This window comes from Lepisosteus oculatus, chromosome 11 (genome assembly GCF_040954835.1).
Source record: "Lepisosteus oculatus isolate fLepOcu1 chromosome 11, fLepOcu1.hap2, whole genome shotgun sequence".
Classification (NCBI taxonomy): domain Eukaryota; kingdom Metazoa; phylum Chordata; class Actinopteri; order Semionotiformes; family Lepisosteidae; genus Lepisosteus; species Lepisosteus oculatus.
In genome coordinates, this window is record NC_090706.1 from 9041822 (window position 1) to 9060001 (window position 18180).

The 18180-nt window shown below is 38.4% G+C and overlaps 1 protein-coding gene across 4 annotated transcripts in view; it reads left to right on the forward strand.

The window, feature by feature from the left end:
- LOC102687425 (synaptotagmin-like protein 1) overlaps window positions 1-18180 on the forward strand; it is a 31962-nt gene that overhangs the window by 182 nt on the left and 13600 nt on the right. For 3 of the 4 annotated variants that reach the window (XM_069195546.1, XM_015348835.2, XM_015348837.2), the window contains exons 2-3: window positions 15726-16165; window positions 16838-16986. In XM_069195546.1, coding sequence (XP_069051647.1) covers window positions 16038-16165; window positions 16838-16986 — 277 coding nt within the window. In that variant the 5' untranslated portion in view covers window positions 15726-16037. Of the gene's footprint in view, window positions 1-12767; window positions 12918-15725; window positions 16166-16837; window positions 16987-18180 lie in introns of those variants that run through there. The other variant, XM_015348836.2, reaches the window with a different exon arrangement.

Genomic DNA, 18180 nt, shown 5'->3' on the forward strand with positions numbered 1-18180 from the left:
ATAAGGGGATATCCAGTCTCAGACAATACATTTAGGAGCGAAAGTTATTAGCTCTTTTTGTCACTACAGATCGCCAGCGTAATAAACCTGATTGGTTTTGAGTTTGTGTGGCACTGTATATTTTAAGTCAGCCCCGCTAGATTGTATGTCTTTGTTTCGTGAGTTAATCAAACGTTGATAAAAGTACGTGTATTAACTTTACACCTGTACCGTGCAGGACGAGTGATGGCTGTCTAAACCAATTTTCATACCACAACACTCGGAAAAGTCAGACAGCAATACTCTGGTTTGATTGTAGATTACTTCAGTGTGGTTAAAGCAGCTAGTGACACACTTGTAAGTATACTAGCGTTTCGCATTAGTAATGTAAAATGTCGCAGCTGTGGTAGCGCAATAACGTTTGTTTCTGTAACAGTGTTCATTGTTTTAAAAAATAGGAAGGTATTTTTATCTGCATAATGATGTTGAGTAAACACTAGCCCTGAGCTAAATATATCCAAAGTTTCAGCTAATACTTTACAAAAGGGATGTAAGACATACTCCTAGTTTTTATACAGTACATATATAATTAAACGACGCAAATGTTTCGATATTCTACTGTATTGAGGTCGCGGTAAATAGAGAAGCTTCGTAGCTTTACCTCTTACTGAGACTCCTGATTAGGAAGTAACACAGGGGGAAAGGCGCTGACAAAATATTTCAATGTTCAAAAAATTAAACGTTTACAAAGTGTAAAGACGCTGATCTTACTTTTTGAAGACCTGGTTTATTTTGGCTTATAATGAAGGTAAAGAATCCCTTTCCCTTAACACAGTTCTGTGGTTTCTGAAGTGCATGAAACCGCAGGTAGACATCCTGTTTGTACATGTGCATATGAATATCACAGCGAGATATGCGTAAATCCAAAAAAATATCGAAACGCCATTTTTAAAAATTAAAGCGCAGTATAAGAGCCGCTATTGCTGGTCGCACGTTGTAAATCGTTAAATTGGTCAAATCTGAAGTGTTTAGATAGGTGTAATGATAAGGCATGTAAAGCTTTGATGTGAGAAGAGGCGGCTCTTTCTTTGTGGTGGCGAGTGGTTCACTTCCTAATGACCGTAATTTATCCTTCAGTTGAAACCCCTTAAGTATTTTGAACTTTTCCCCTTAGTGTGCTTTATTTGTGTTCGAGACAGACATTTATTAATATCAATGGAAAGAACCACGCAGAACAGCTTTTAAAGGTTATTTGGCACAATCCGCCCCTTCTTCGCAGCTGTTGATGAAGGGATGTTTTTACTTACCAGCTCTTCTAAATTAGTCTGATTTAAAAGAGCTCTAGGGCTTGCCTGGGTCCTGCTTTGACAGCATCATTGCTGCTTTCCAAAACATTTTTACTTTCCGTTTAATCCACTGGAAGAAAGACATAGGCTTACGTTCTGGTGGATGGGGAACTGAAGGTGGAGGACACGTGATAAACTGTCTAAATGTGTAATTAGGTCATCTACGCACTTGACCACGTGACCACGTGCATTTAGGTAAATGCAGTTCTTTAATTATACTAATAAAATCCAACTTTCTCCATCACTCAGATTAAGTGCAAGTAGGTTGAAGAGATTCAAGTCTTGGGTTTGTGAAATGGATATCACCTTGTGCATGCCGAGCTATGAACAATAAAGTATTGGCCGAGTGTAATGGTGTCATGAATTAGTGTTACAAATTTATCAGATCCAGTTGACGTACATTGATAGTTCCTATTCTGTCAGTATGAGTTACTGTAACACTTAATACAGTGCAGCATTTAATAAAAGCATTCTTTTTCTATTCAACAGAAAATAAATATATAATTTCTCTTCATTTATGCCCTATTTGAGAATGGAAACAACGTAAATATAAGGTAGTCTTATTAATGAGCTTATTACTCTCAGGATAGGGCAACTATGGAAAAAGCATCCTGTCTTGTAGTGTCCTGATGTTATAGATCATGTGGATAACACAGAAGTGATACTGAGAGCACAGAACTGTCACGTCATGTCATTTGCCAAACCCACTTTATACCGCACGGTGTCGCGGGATGCCGGAGCCTACCGGGCAAGCAACGAGCGCAAGGCAGGGTACACCCTGGACAGGGCGCCAGTCCATCACAGGGCAAGAGCAAGCCAATCACACATGGGCACAATATGGAGGCCACAGTAAAGGCCAAGGGGGGAAATTTGGCCCGGACACCAGGATAACTCCCTACTCTTCTCGAGAAATGCCCGGGGATCTTTAAGGAGACTGAGAGTCAGGACCTCAGTTTAATATCACATCCAAAAGGCGGCACCCACTACAGTATAGTGTCCCCGCCACAGGACCCACACAGACTGCAGAGTGCAGAGTGGGCACCCCCCACTGGTCCCACTAACACCACTTCCAGAAGCAATCACAGCTTCCCAGGAGGTCTCCCATCCAGGTCCTGACCAGGCTCAACCCTGTTTAGCTTCAGTGGGTTGCCAGTTGAGAGCTGCAGGGTGATATGGCTGCTGGCTGATGCACAAAGGAATTGTATAGAACTTCTAATACTGTGGTAGGATTGTACTGCAGACAAATACTTTGTTTTATAAAAGTGCATTGTATAATAATCACAAAATACACAATGCACTTCAATTAAAGTGAAATATGCAAAAGGAAGTGAATGTCAGAGTAAAAAGATACAAACATTTTTGTTTTAAGTTAGTTTTAGGAAAATGTTTAGCAATTGCTTTAACTAGAAATGGATCCATTTATACTTTACTTTTAAATAAGAGGAGCCCTGTAGCTGATGTCTCAGACACAGAGCTGGTTCTGTGCCTCAATTTAGAAATGGGGATAAAAAGAGCCATTTGAATTTATGTCAGAGCTGCCAAAACCCCATGCTGATCAAACTCCTATACAGGAGTCTAGCCTTTTATCTCTGTGGCTATAAAGATTCAAACCTTCAGGAGTGTATTTCACATTTGAAGCTGTTTGTTTTGCTTTTGCCTCAGACTGTTTTTAAATTTGTCCACATTAATCAAACCTCTTTTGTTTTTGTTTTTTTGCTAAACCACATTGCTAACCAGTCCTCCTGTTTTAGGTGAATACTTTGAGACTGATGTTGTTTGAGTTCAAAAATAAATGTGACCTTTATTCAGAGGTATTGAGATGACATTGTGGCTGGTGTTGCCTCTCTGTTTTCAATTGTTTACTTGCCACTAGTATTAAAATCAAACAAGAAATTATCCTGTACAATGGGGAGGACAGGTACTAGGATGGGCCAGTCTAAAAGTCAGATATTTTATGAGTTTGCTTTTATATTTCCACAGTGTGACTAACTGCACAAGATCACCTTATGTAACTGCTTGCTAATAAGCAATACCAAATCACAGCACACACTTCTAACGGCAGCCCAATAAAGCTGTATTTTTTCCAAGAGCAGTGACATGCACACCTTTTTTTAACTTAGCATGCCTAGATTAGCTGTGAGAGGGTGAAGGAGTGATGCGGGATTTTTGAAAACACACAAAGAGGACAGATATTTTCCCTACTGTATTTACACTTTCTAGTCAGTGACTGTCTCCATTGCTTTTTTGTGCAGATATTGAGTGAAGTAAAATGAAGTTTCAGGAGCTGTGTGTAATAAGCTGACACGCAAAGCCGAGGACACACAAGTGTTGCACGTACTGTATGCTTGCAGACAACAATCACTCTCCAGCACCCTCCTGGTCAGAAAACCAATGAACCACATAATAAAAAAGAAAACACAAACTATGCAATTTGTTTAGTAGTGTTGTTTAAGTTGCGACCATTTAAACTAATGTGCAGGAAAACAGTTGAAGATACAATCATGTTAGTGGACTGTCCTGTTTTAGAATCATACAGGAATAATATTTGGTATTACTTTAACAAAACTGTATTTAACCTATTTAATTATGTTAGGCCAATGCCTAATATCAGATAATACTTTGGAAAGTAAGTTAATGAGACCTTTGACATTAGTAGCTAAAGGCCTCGAACATTTTAGGGAGAAAAACACCTGCTGTAGCAGAGTGGCAACAATAATGGCCAGGTTTAAAAAAACAACTGTCAAAGAGTAAGGCCTCACAAAAACACTCAACACTTGGGGCTCATTTGAAAAATGGTTTTTGTATTGAAATGGTTTGTGTATGTGGCCATCAATGTGTGACCTTGTGTGATTTTATGGTAAAGGGGTCCATGCATGTTCATGTAAAACTGTATGTATGTATAAAAGCAGAAAGGTTTTTATCACTTTTAGGTTGATATGAAATCTCCTGCTGCTTTAGACAGGATGTACAACATAAATATTTTGTAACCGAAATTGCCCAGAAATGTTTTTCACAAGTTTTGCTTCATGATAACTGTAATTAAAAAACTTTATTCTGAAACTTAACTCTTTTGAAAAAGATATGTACCAAAGAAGAGCCTTGATATTTCACCCATAACGCCTTTATCAAGAGTACTGTAGCTCAAAAGCCAGTTGTTTCTGCTCTTTGGTCTTTCATGACAGAGCCTGCAGGTGGGTAGTGAAGGACTGTCTTATATAAATGTGATATACTGAAGCACGTATTAAGTGTATATTATCAATGTTTGTGCTCCAAGATAAGCACATGGTGAAGGAATACTTTAACACCTATTGGTTTTAGTCCACTTGAATATGGATGGCCTGCAATATTCCTGCAATTTTCCAAAAACGTTGTTTGTTTAAAATATAGTTGGCATCGTTTTGAAAAGGTCTTGATATGCACATAGAAATTAATGATCTTTGAAGCAGCAGGCTGTTACCTAGAAACACACAAAGGCTTTTAAGCAATGCTTTCAGGCTTTACCAAGTTCCTTGTTTTCCACTCTGGAGGGACTTAACAAGCAGATATCAGCAAGGCCTATCAAGGCCTTCAGTAGTACCTTGCTGATCTGTATTTCATGTCCTTAGATGACAGAAGCCTCTTCCATTACCTCTGCTTTCCTGTCACTTGTTTTCTTATTGATTTGCTGCTGAGTATTGTTTTCTGCAGTGTTCTCTGCTTTTACTTAAACGTTTGACCAGTCTTTCCTGAAGCTACCTAAAGTGGAATTACCAGTTCACTCAGAAAAATTAAATTTGAAAAGGTATGCTGTAAATTAGCATGACAAAGGTTCTTTTGCATATTCATTACTTACATTATTACTTATAGTTAGTGCACTGCTGCGTCAGAATCTTAGGCCTTCTTTCAGTGTTTCCTTTTTTTGTGGAGAAACAATTCTGTGGGAATACGTCTATTCAAATATTAGCCATTTTGTTTTCAGCTCACAGTTCTGAAAAGTCAGCTTTTAGCGTTATGTACATCACCATCAATTCAGTTCTCAATTATTTTATATTAGCTACTAAAACATACCATATCAGACTCCCCTCTTTACGTACCTTGATGTTGTTTTTGAAAATTCTGATCAATTTGAGTTAGAAATGCTAATTGACAAGTTTGATTTCTGAATGAATAACAAAAGTTGTTGAGATCAAAGAAAACACTAGTGGGGGAACGGAGTAAATACAGTAGCTGGTATCATATACAGTACAAAATGTAAGTCCTAATTGTGTACAAGATGCCTAAGATGTTTGCATGGCAGTATTTATAAAAGACTAAAATTGTGTTCCCCCCATGAATTCCAAATGTACTTCCTGTAGCTGTTACTGGTATCATGTTCTTTAGATATGTTGATACACTTTCCCTGAGTGTGTTACTTGGGTTTGTATCTGCTATAGTGCGCGCACAGATGACAAATTGTACATAAGAAACTATGCTGTTTAGAATATTGTTCTGTCGTTTGTCTAAAATGAAATGTGGACTATAAGTAGCTGCAAATAAAAGAGAGTAAACAAAACATTAGGGACTATATTAGCCTCCGCAGTTTGTGAAACCCTCATGAATTGCCATGTCAACCTAAATGATTCAAGCAGATAGTTGCAATTACTGCTCTTTGCAGCCACAGCAATCATTTCCACCGGCACAGAGATGTTACTTTGTGACAGTGACTGCAAGACTGCACCACAGAAGAGAGGGCAAGGCTGGTGGTTTAGCCTCCGCAAGGCATTATATCCTGTGTGTGAAGAAGGTGTGAGTGAGAGGCTGTGTTTCGGCTCTGTAGATGAATAGCACTTCATAGACAGGTCTGATGAGAAAAGGTCATAAAGGTTTCCTGCAGCAGGGGAGATGGGGGCGGAGAGAGGGGTGTATTATTAGTGCAGTGCCTTTCATCTGTTCTTTTATTTTTCCTTTACTAATTGGGCACATTTTCCCCAGTGATACCTAGAGGCTGTTTTGGTTCCTCCCCAAAGAGCCTCTGGACTCAGGTCATTTTGTGCTCCTGTTGTGTCATTCCAGAAAATCTGAGAAATTTGTTCCATTTCTGTTTTTGCATCAGACTTAGCCCCGTTTGCCCGCGTATCAGTACTCAAACGTACACACAGGACTTGAATATTGCTGTTGAGTGTTCTTAAAAAGTTCTGAGAGCTGATGAATTGGTCGGTAACTAATCTTCTTACAGAAAGGAATAGTCAATCAGTGCAGGTGATGGTAAGACTGTTTTGGAGTGTACAGACATACTGTTTCGTTTTCTTTTTTAAAAATGGTACAGTGCATAATTGAAAGGCAGGCTCAAATCTTGCCACTGCAATGCTGCTGTAGTTAATCACATAACAAGCTGTATTTTGTTTTGCAGTTCATATTTTGTAGTTTTCTCTGTTCTGTTTCTTGTCACTCTGCCTCACCACTTGCCTGTTTCCCAGATAGTTCACTAAAAAGAGAAACCGACAGTTTGCAAGGGCCCGATTCCCACAGCAGAGTGGTATGCCCGAGTTTTGCGTATCCTGATTGTCTTCTCTTGTTTTCACTCTGGGATCCATGCAGCTGCTACATATGTCTTGTTATTTGTGCTGCTTCCTGTCATTCCATGAACTACTTCTGTGCAATGTGCACTCCTGGGAAGTTTGTCTTCAATGACAGTAAACTGGATCTTCTTACATTAGTGCAAGATTAAGGAGTGGCACTTGTGCACAGGCCTGTGGTGCAGCTCTGAGGGGGAAGGTGTAACATACGTGCCCCAGGCACACATCCATAGAATATACTTGCTAGAGCCAAATACTCCCTGCTGGCTGATCTGGGCAATTGCTGATCAATCTCGCAATGCATGAGTGCAATGCAAGCATTCTGGCTTTCCTTTCTACACTGCATCACTCTGTTCAACTCATTTCTACTTATTCTCCAGTCTTAACAGAATTCATCAGTTCAGTCAGTCAAGGAGAAAAATGTCTATCAACACATTTTACCAACGTTTTGTTGTTTATGAAGTGTGTTGGTATGAAGACGTCATCTTTCTTTGTAGCTCATTGATGCCATTCTCAAACTAGGATAAAATAAACCCAGCTGCTGAAGACCCCAGTTTAAAGATCAGGGCCTTTCGTGCTACATGCCTAACCCCCACCCACCTGTTGAACCTACATAAAGAATCTAGTCGACTCTGTGCCTGCAAACTCACTCAGTTGATCTGAGACCAGCAAACAGGACCTCTCTTCCTAGTGAGTGGGGTGGATCAGCTTAACCAGCTCTGCAAGGCCCTTATGCAAACACTTGCCTTGTTGTGCTCAGGCTGTGACATGCTGTGGTTTTCACACTGTGTTTACACTCCTGCGTCAAGGCGGAAGCGAAGGAATATGAAAGGACAGTGTTTTAATGTCAATGGGTGTTCCTGCCAGACAAATAATCATCTGGATTTGGAATTGTAACAGTTAGATCGAATCTAACGCTCTGTCAGAGCCTAAATTTTGTGTGGTCATTATTGACCAATATATTCGTATTTGACTGGGTCTTTCAGTTTGTCACAGTGTCCTGACAAATGCTCCTAATCACAAAAAAGCTCTGAACTGTATGTTTTTTGTAGTTGATTTAAGATTTAATTGCAAGTTGAAACAACACATTAGAAATTCTTATAATATGAGCACAATAAGACACTCGACTAAACGTATTTTACCCTATTACTGGAGGAAGGTTGAAAGATAAAGTGCATACCAGAGCCACAGTGGCTCATGGGGCCAGATCTTATCCTGGTTTCTGTGTTATTAAGCAGACTAGAGAGCATGTGACTACCCCTGAAACAGGACATGGTTCATCATGGGAATTACCCCAAAGAAAAGCTGATCATACAGCTGGGTGGACTGGAGCAACTGGAGTGAAGTACCATTCTCAAGGTATAACAGCAGTGTCTGCAATGGGGACTTGAACCCCCAACCTGTCAGTTATATGCCCAGAAGTTTATACATTATACAATGCTGCTTCATTATTGGTAATGTTTAGTTACATTATAATGAGTGTGTTTCTTTAAGTTTCTGCTAATATTAACTAGATACCTAAATCACTTTAAACTGGAAATCAGCATTTTGTTCTTGTACTGTACAGTATGTGCCTCACAAATGACATTTGTAAGGATAGCACAGGATAGCAGCTTTTAATGTGGTTTACAGCAAGGGTTTTGACATAAAATCTACTTTTACGTGAAATTATAAAATGGTTTCAGCTGAGATTGTTGAAAGTTTGAACCGTGGGCCTTACCAAGGTTTTGATTCATCTGTAGAGGAGGTGGAAGATCTGCAGCATGATTTTCAGAAAACATCCGGCATGACTGCGTAAGATTTTATTTGGCAAAATATCAGGGTGACTAGCTGAGATCTTGATATTGTATACACAAATGATTTATTGCTAGGGAGTTACTGCTCTATAAATATATCATGTGAAAAATGTTCTGGCAAAGTTAAAAGATGATAATTCTGAAGTGCTGTTTACTGGTGAGAAATACATAAGAATAAAACACTATAGGGTTGATAAGAACTGAACAAATTGATATCTTATAAGGGTCTAATTATAACGGGTTTTGCTAAAATCCTTTGCCCTTACAGTAAGCTTATATCCAAATGTGTTTGACGATAGTTGTAAAGTAAAAACTACATGCTGCATAAATTGAAGTTGGTGCTTGTTTATACTGCCATATGCACGTTTTTTGGAATTGCTCATATAGCTTCCCGTGTGCAGCTTGTTGGAAACACTTTGAATTTTGAAGATGTAGTGAAATGTCTATGTTGCACCTCTGCTACACTGTTTTGTCCAGGAAAAAAGATGAAGTGTAGAGGGGCAAGCTGAGTGGCTACAAAATATACTTTGTTTCTTGGAACTTCCTGAGCAAGTTTTCTATTATTGTCGTTTTTGTGTCGGACTTTTGAAAAAACATTTGCCACATTATTTTTTTGCAGTTTGGCTTTAATTTTGACAAAATCATTTTTAACCTTTTTTATCTGAACATTTTTCCCTTGATGGACATGGGGTGATACTCTGCTTCTTTCATGAGGAGTGCAGTGACCCCATGCCATTGAGACATGATCACACCATTGAACCAAGAAGGATGAACCTTCAGTCTTGAACCAGCTGTGGCTTATGGATCTTTCCTTCGGCATCCCAAGATGGTCAGTATTGTGAAGGTGGCACACTAGCAAGGATTTCCTTAATTTCCTTAACTATTTGTGTGAGTCAGGGTCTCATAACCCAGTTCTATACTGACCACTGTACTATAGCAAGTGAGCTTACATTTAATTTCACAGTGCGGTTTGGAAGTCAAAAAGTGATAGGCACTGCCTCGTGAAAGTTAAAACAGTGTCTAAGATGACAGCCTGGTAATATACCATTTCTCACCATACTGTAATTGATTAATTGTTTAATAAAAGCTTAAGGAAGACCCTATCAATTGCTACTGATCATTCTCTCCCTCCTTGTCACTTATTCCTGATGGTCCCATCTGGCAGACATTAAATATCTATAAAGGCAAATTACCGGTCATACCAGGAATGATTTTTATCCTACTGTACAAACCTAAAGGCTTTGGTATTAGAGATTATGCTGTTTTGCTTGATAAATACTATGGAACACGATTGCATAAAATGGAGTATATAAGGCATTAGTTCATTTGTTAATTTGTTAGTTTATATTGAGGTTGTACAGCATCAGAGTGAACGAATTGTGCATTTCTGTGTCCCTTGACAAATAAAATATCTATAATAAGTGTGTTCATCTCCATTTGAGGATCTGAGGTCTGTGTTGGCCTCTTAGCCTTGTTTGGCCACTGGATTATAAACAGAGAAAGATCAAGGTCCTGGAAAGTCACAGACCTTCAGGGTTATACACCCTTAAAGCAAAAATAAATACAATTGTGGAAAAAATTAAACTTGTTTCCCAACAGAAAATGATCAAGACCATCTATTCATTGATATTGAATAAAGAATGAGATGGTAAAACCCTGAAAACATTGGTATATACAGTAAGGAGCTTAGCTTGTATTTAATTCATATAATAAAATTGATTAGATTACATTGTTCTGTGAAGAATACAACTCTAATAATATATATAATCTCTGGATTGTCCACGCAGTGAAGATGTGCTGTGCAAAAGGGCAACGCGATTAAGGTGCAGCCTGTTGAACATAACAAAAAGTATTAATCCCTGGCATGTTTAAACACGCAAAAGAGCCTCACCTCTTCTTCAGCGTTCAAGTTCAAACTGCCATTTTCTGTACTAATATTTACAACTTCCAAATTAAGATTTAATTTTGGTGTGGCTTAATGAAATCCTCTGCATGACATATTGTAGGTTCACATGACAAACATCCATCCATTTTCTTACTGCTTTATCCAGTACAGGCCCATAGATAATGACAAACATAAATAGGCATAAAGACTTTATGCTGGCACCAATATAGTCTGAATCTTAATCTTGCGATTTAATAAAAAATAGTATTATTTTTGACGCTTTGACTAATGTGTGTCTTTGACACGCATTAATATGTGTACATTATTCAGAAATGTGTTTATTCTTGGACATCCACATATCGTTAATTGACAAACAATGTGCACTCAAAAGTTGTCAAAACAGCCCGAAATGCAGAGTGTCATTGTATGTGGTCCTGCCTTAGTTGCCTTCAAAAGTAATCTGACAGCTTGGGTCATTTTACTGCTCTGATCTTGTAATTTTATACAGATAGAGCTACCTTTTATCTGGTCAGTGGCACAGAATGTAATATTCATGGTATTTTCTCTTACTTCTGGTCTTCCTTTTGTAAATGTGGAAAATCAAAGCTTATCACAAGTGGACATGGACACAAGTAAATAGATCAGCTGCTCATGGCGGAAGTAGAGTCTTGGGGAACTACAACCTTCACACATTAAAGGTTTTAATAACTCTTAGACATTTGAAACACTTGATTCTTAGATGTTCAGAGTTAATATTGTGATGCCGACTGGGCTCACGTACACATGGGTGGTACTGGCTGCACCCAGGTTTAGTAAGTTAATTACGTAATATAGTTGCAACTACAATTTGTGTTGTACGCAATGTTTTTATTTCACAAAGAAAACAATATATTCGTTCTTCAGACCCACTGGTTTGATTAATGATGCCCCTAAATCATGTGTGCCTTGCTAGGAGAACAAGAAAACATGAAAAGAAATATCTGGATTGTATATAGTTAGTTGTATATAGTTACCATATCAATGTGTAAACACTTACAGTACAGCTCTTCTAACTTCACAAATAAAACTGGGTTTTGTATGTATATGTAACTGGACATTATTTCCTTTTGCATGTGTTTTTGAATTTTCAAATTTTTGTATTTTGTAGGTTTCTGCAGTAGGAGTATATGGTGTCAAGTAGGTTCTTAAATATTGATTATTTCTTTGAATTTCCTTTTAAAGTGAAAACCTCAACCAAGCCTTCAGATCGGTTTCCATCATGGCCTGGATATTTAAGTTGCCTTACTCTTGTGTTTTCAATTATCATCCTGCCTGCAGTTCAATACCTTTTGTGATGGTGAAGCAGTTTTCGATTTTTAGCAGTAGCAACCCATGAATGCCCTACCTTCCTACAGTATATCTCTCCCAGTTTCTCGAGTTTGGCTGCCGAAGCCGAATTTCCTCTTGCCACCAGTACACACCGCCTTACTTCCCAGTCCATCGTCCATCCATAGCCACTGGCCACACTGTCTCCAGGCACGCTTGGATCTTTCCTTTTGTAAAACGTAGTACTGTACCAATGACTAGAAAAGTAACTACTGAAAAGCAGGGTGATTAATAATAGTGTTATTTCACAAAATCTAAAAGTGGAGCCAAGTCCATTTATACAGATTCTTGTAAAAAGTAATAAGCTCTAATATATTGTCAGTTTTGCCAATATCAATTTCCATTAACTTTGTGTTTGTCTTCCACAAGAGTCAGCAGTTTGTAAAACCTGATATGAATTAAACTCGCTGTGTGCTCTGAAGTTAGTGTTAGATAGTGTTACCATTGTCAAGGTTTTTCCTTGGGCTTAAGCATGACACACCAAGTGCATTCAAATTCTTCATCTTATTTCATCCACTTTTTCTTGAGATTTTCATTGTTCTGCTGTGCACATCCTGCATGTCTTTAGAAAGTATTCTGCAGTTTTGTTGCAGCCGCTTGTTATGAGTTTCAGATGTCTTTTCTCAGTGGCGGTGTGAATCAGGGAATGGTTAAAGAAGGACTAGAACAAGTAGGTGAGAAACACCTGACTTGACTTGTTCTTTTCCACCTCCCAGAGTTCGGAGGGGATGTTCCATGCTGAATGTTTGGCAAGAGCTGAGAAAAACTGACACGCCTAGCTCCTGTCTGGACTTGACAGAGCTCCCTCTACAATCAAATCACAGCTTCCCACAATCCTTTTCCCATAGTCCTCCACCCTGCACTGTGGGAGAAGGGTGCAAAGGAAACTAACAGCACCAGTTGCTATATGTCAGGTTCTTGCTTGCACAGCAAAGAAGAGTTGAAAAACCAGTTCCTTTGACTGTAGATGCATATCTTTGTTAACGAACTAGGGAACTCATTACTTGTCCTGGTAAGGCACCTCTTTTAGTTTTCTCATGTTGTAGTACTGTAAACTGGCAAAAGAAAAAAAATGTACTAATCAAATCACGAAAAAGCAAATGGTGTGAATGAGTGTATTACAAGTTCTGGGATATTGCTTTTCAAGCTTCATAGTACAGGTAATGGCAAAAAGTACACTGTGGATAATGTAGTGTGCTCTTTTTTGGATTGTATTATTCTTTGTTTTTTTATTTTCTATTGACTTGGGTTTATCCCTTGTCTTTAATCTTGGAGAGGATGAGGCTTTTGCTGTGATTGAGATAAAGTCGGACAGCTTCACATCTTGCTCTGCATGTGTCAGTGGAAGCTTGTTGTTTATAAGCCTTTTTAAAAAAAGCAGGGACTTATCTGGTTTTCCAAACAATTAGATTTGCAAATCCAATATGGCTATCTATTACTGCAGAAAACAGAAAACTAGTCTGTTCACATAGATACTGAACCTGCATGCCTGCTTTTGTGACATAATTCATTTCTCGAAAACATTTCTCATGGCTGTGCCAATTGTGGACAAGTGTATCAGTGTCACACACATGAATCTGGTGGTTTTGCTCTCTACAGGTCCCAATCTCCCTCCTCCCTAGTCTGCGAAGTAGACTGTCTATCAGACTAAGAGCAGTTAGATTAATTTGGACTGCAGTGAAGTAGCTCCTGAATTATAGTTTAATTAGATCATTTAGACACTTTTTGAGCATGTGTTTGAAAGAGCAAAGAAAATCTTATGTCCAGTACATGCCACTAAAGAAACTGATTAATGTAGGCTTCTAGTTCATATGGGGAACTTAAATACAGTCCTAGAAAACTGTGCCACTTTTACATATGTACCCAATAACAAGACAAGATCTTATTTTAAAACTCCTTTGTGAGAAAACCTGCCATTTGGGGTCACAGCATATCTAAAGGTCCCTGAACAATTTGGATACCAAGTGGATAAAGTGTTTATAACTTTATTTATATTTTTTATAAAAGAATAAAAAATGTAATATACAGTATGACTGAAATTTATGTAGAACTATGTATACAGAACTTTAGTCAAGACTGAATAGATTGATGAACTTACAAGTCATATGCATGCAAAAACTTTCTGTGTATAAATGATAGAGCCAAAAAGTCTTGTTCTAAATTTTCTCTCATTTGTAACTTAACATACTGTGCAATGCTACAACAATTACCAAATCATTCCTTGATTGTTGGATTGTATTGAGGATTATATAATTATTAAATAATAAATGCAATACATTATTTATATTATATTGCAATACATTATTAATTTTGCTTTATTCTATCATTTATTGTTCAATTAATAGTAATGTCTCTCATTATGGCACATTACCTCGTATTACCTTGTCTCTCTGTTAAAACTGAAATGAGTCATATCCGTTTCCATTTAGCATAATAAATATCAGAAATATGTTCCATCATTCCACATGATGGCATGAAACGGACAGAAACAACTTAATAGCTGAGCAGTGGATTCGATTCAGTTTTGCACTTTCTTGTCCCAGAACAAAACTGTCAAAGAGCACATTGTGATTGCACACATCTGCAGGAGTATGTTAGTTAAGGCTAGACTTGTTACAGTAAATAACCATAACTTGTTACATACCCATTCAGTCTTATTGCAGCTGTTATTGTTGCTAGTATTGTAAGTTTGCTGAATATATCATCTAAACAGAAAGACTGTCTAATGACAGGAAATGTCGTAAGAAATAAGAAATAAGAGAAATAAGATGTAAAAAAACTGCAAGTAGGTACAAGTAACATGCAAAACGTTTCACAAACAAAACAGTTCCACCTGACCAGGTGTTCCTTTCAGAGTGCAGACAGAGTGTTATAAATATAGTGCTATATATGCAGCAAGCTAGAATAAGGAGTTTGTCTTCAGCTGACTGTGACTGGAATTTCTCAGGTGGAAACACACAACCAGGGGTGCAGGGGGTCAGATTAGACAAAGTAACCTCAGCAAGCTCTGACAGTTGACCGGGACCTGTGGGCATACAGTATTGTTATGCCTCCAGTAAATGCCAGCTCTGCTTTGTTCAGTTCAGTTCAATTTATTTTTCTTCAACTTTACTCACTTAATCAGCAGAGCTGCCTAAATGAGAAGAACAAAACGCTTTGTGTCAAGTGCATTATATACTCAAAATGAAGAATTTAGCCAGCAGCTAATTCAAATCAAATCGGTTCATTGAGAAGTTGAAAATAGAATCCTTGTGTCTGAGTGAGCCTGGCACCCCAGTCCTGTTGTTCAGGTTTTTATCAGAGGGCAACCTTCAAAAACCTGTAAATAATAAAACCCAACTGTGCTACTGTTTGGTTAAAGCCATACGGTGTGGGACGAGGTTTGGTAACAATGTAAAAGGACAATGGCAAGGACATTTGTTAAAATATTGAAACATTTTCAGCGATCATAAGATTTAGAAGACCTTGCAACTTTAGAACCTACTAATTGCAAAACAGCTGAATATTTGGATTCAAGTATTACTATGAACTGTTCATTCTTTCTTGTTGTAAAACAAAACAGTGGGTGGAAAGTTAACACATTTGAGGATGTGAGTCACTTTCTTGCTGTACAGATCTTATCCACTCCTTCAAGCCATCGAAAGCTGTTGGAAGCAAAAAATGATCAAGATAAGCTGAACACAAAGATTGAATTCTCTCATTGTCTACTTTGACAAGATCAGATGTCAGAAGGAGAGCTTTTTCTTTAATTTATCTTTGCCTAAACTATAAATCTCTCTTTCAAAGTGAATCTAATGTACCTTTCTACATTTTTCCCTAGAAAAGAGGAGTCCCCTGAGGGTCAGAAGGCAAGCCCAGGAGAAAGGATGTGCTGAGAATCCTGCCTTCATCTGTGAAAGTGGACCTATCCAGTGCCCAGTTCACAGTGCCACCTGGGTTTCCATGGCACTGCAGTGCAAAGCGACTAATAAAGCTGAAATTTTGGGTCTAATCTGACCCTCTTCTTCACAGCTCATTTCCCCTTCAGCTCAGGGATGTCATCTGGGACGTCCTTTAAGCTCTGAGTGGGTTGGCACAGCCTGCCCCCCTCCTCACCTCTTCCTCTGTATCTAAGGCCTGCCCCCCACCGGCGATGGAGTCAGTGCCCAGCTCTGACAGCCTGCTGGACCTCAGCTACCTCACAGAGGAAGAACAGGCCTCCATCCTCAATGTGTTGCTGCGAGATTCAGAGTTGCATTGCCTGGAAGAGGGACGAATCAGGTGAGGCGGTGGGGGTGAGATTTGGGTTCCTGGGTCAACAATGTCAGTTAGTTTGGTTTGCCATTACCATTCCCTTATAATTTTCAGACCACCTTTTGTTTCTTAACTGAGTGCACTCAGCAGTAAAAGGAAGATCATGAATTATCTGATAATTTTCTTTTTTGGGTTTTTGATGGAATCATTATGATGTAATAAAAAAAAGGTCCAACCTAGTGTGCCACCGTAAACCTTTGGGGCATTGGTTTTATAAATCTGCATCCATGGCAAGAGTGCTGTCTACTAGTCCACCTACACTACTTAAAGCAAAAAAAATGGATTTCATTGGAGGTCTCCCATTTTAGTATCGCCCAGGCCCAGGCTGGCTTACCTTCTGATATCTGACAAGATTAGCCTAGAAAGCAGTAACCCTGCTGTAAGAAAGCTACCATCTATGGTTCTTGATAGTCATAGGCCTATAAAGTTTGTAGGTCTATACTTGAATAATACAGAGGCTAAAGTCTTCAAAGTCGCAGAAATCTTGTAATTAACTGTTTAGCTCAGGGGAGCGGATGTCCCTGTAACAATCCACATCATTGACCACTTCTGCAAATAAAGAAATCATGGGAATGGCACTCTGCATTAAGTATTGGCTGTGATATCTTTTTTTGTGATATCTCCCTATCTTTTCTGTAGCAAGCTGCGACACACGGTGTCCAACCCCAAGGAGCTCAAGTCCCTCACTGGAGAGTGGTTCAGCGAGGCCAGATCCAAACGCCATAGGAATAGGAAGTATGGCTCAGATATCGTTCGTGCATCCATCCGACGAAAAAAGAAGCCTAAAGGTGAGTGTCCCTGAGCTGTTGGGAATGCTTCAGTGATGCAGACAGCTCTGGTACAGTTAAACAGATGCTCTCGTATTGAGTAGTCATCATGGCCATTATTTGACATCAGGACAGAATTATTTTTTCTGTTGAAAGTCATGGAGGACCACAGCAGCATTAACAGGACTGCTTAAGTGTCTGTAACCTGTCTGCCAGTGGCTGATCTACACATTTAACACTTCCCTGTACTCCAAAACTCTATACCAAAGCCCCAGTGTTATGGCAAAAGATGCTGTATTTTAGATGCAAAAGGAGTTTAATTAAAACATTTCTGTGCTGTATAACACCATAATCAAGTAACACACAGTTTTGTTTTGGTTGTTCAGATCTTGATACTAGGTCAGTTTGTGCCTGGTGCAAAGAAGGCATGATCTCAAGGCTGTTATCTGTCAGATGTTGCTTGCTAATGCTTCACATGCCCTGTTTTCAATTTCTTAATTGCAAAATATTGCTCTTTTTGGAAACGGACAAGCCTGTAGTTTGGTTGTCTTTAATACTACAGTATTTGGTAGAACCCTAATTTAGTGTGGTTGTAATTATCAAGATACGTTTTAACTGTGTTTTGAACTGAACAGAATAATTTGCTTGTACTTGGAATTGCTGTTGTACAGTCAGAAAAGTGTGTATTTTCTCTACATTACTAACCAACTCACTTTCCTTTACTGTATCAAACACAGAAACACTGTTTCCAGACAGTGATTTTTAAAGGTTATGGCAATGTTATATAAGAATGTTATCTACATTTCATGTTGATTTTATACCATTACATTTTTGAGAATATTATTTTCTACAATAAATCATATGCAAAATTCTGCTTATTTGAGAGTGGTATCCAAACTTGGGATTCATATGTTTAGCATAATATGCAAAATCAGTCATCAACATCACTCTCAACTATAGCAAAACAATAGCAAAAATCTTATTACTGTTCATGAGAACTGGGTCCAAATTTAATCTAATGAAATGTAAAAAAATCTTAATAAAGTGGTAAAACTCAATTGAAAGTGTGACATCTGTCCTCCATTTTCCTCTCAACCTCATCTACATTAATTATTTAAAATGGCTTAATTAGGAAAATGTAACATGTCTGTTCATGCCTGAGAGATTTTGGTGTGAGTCATGTACACATTTTGACTATTTTCTTGGAATAGTCTT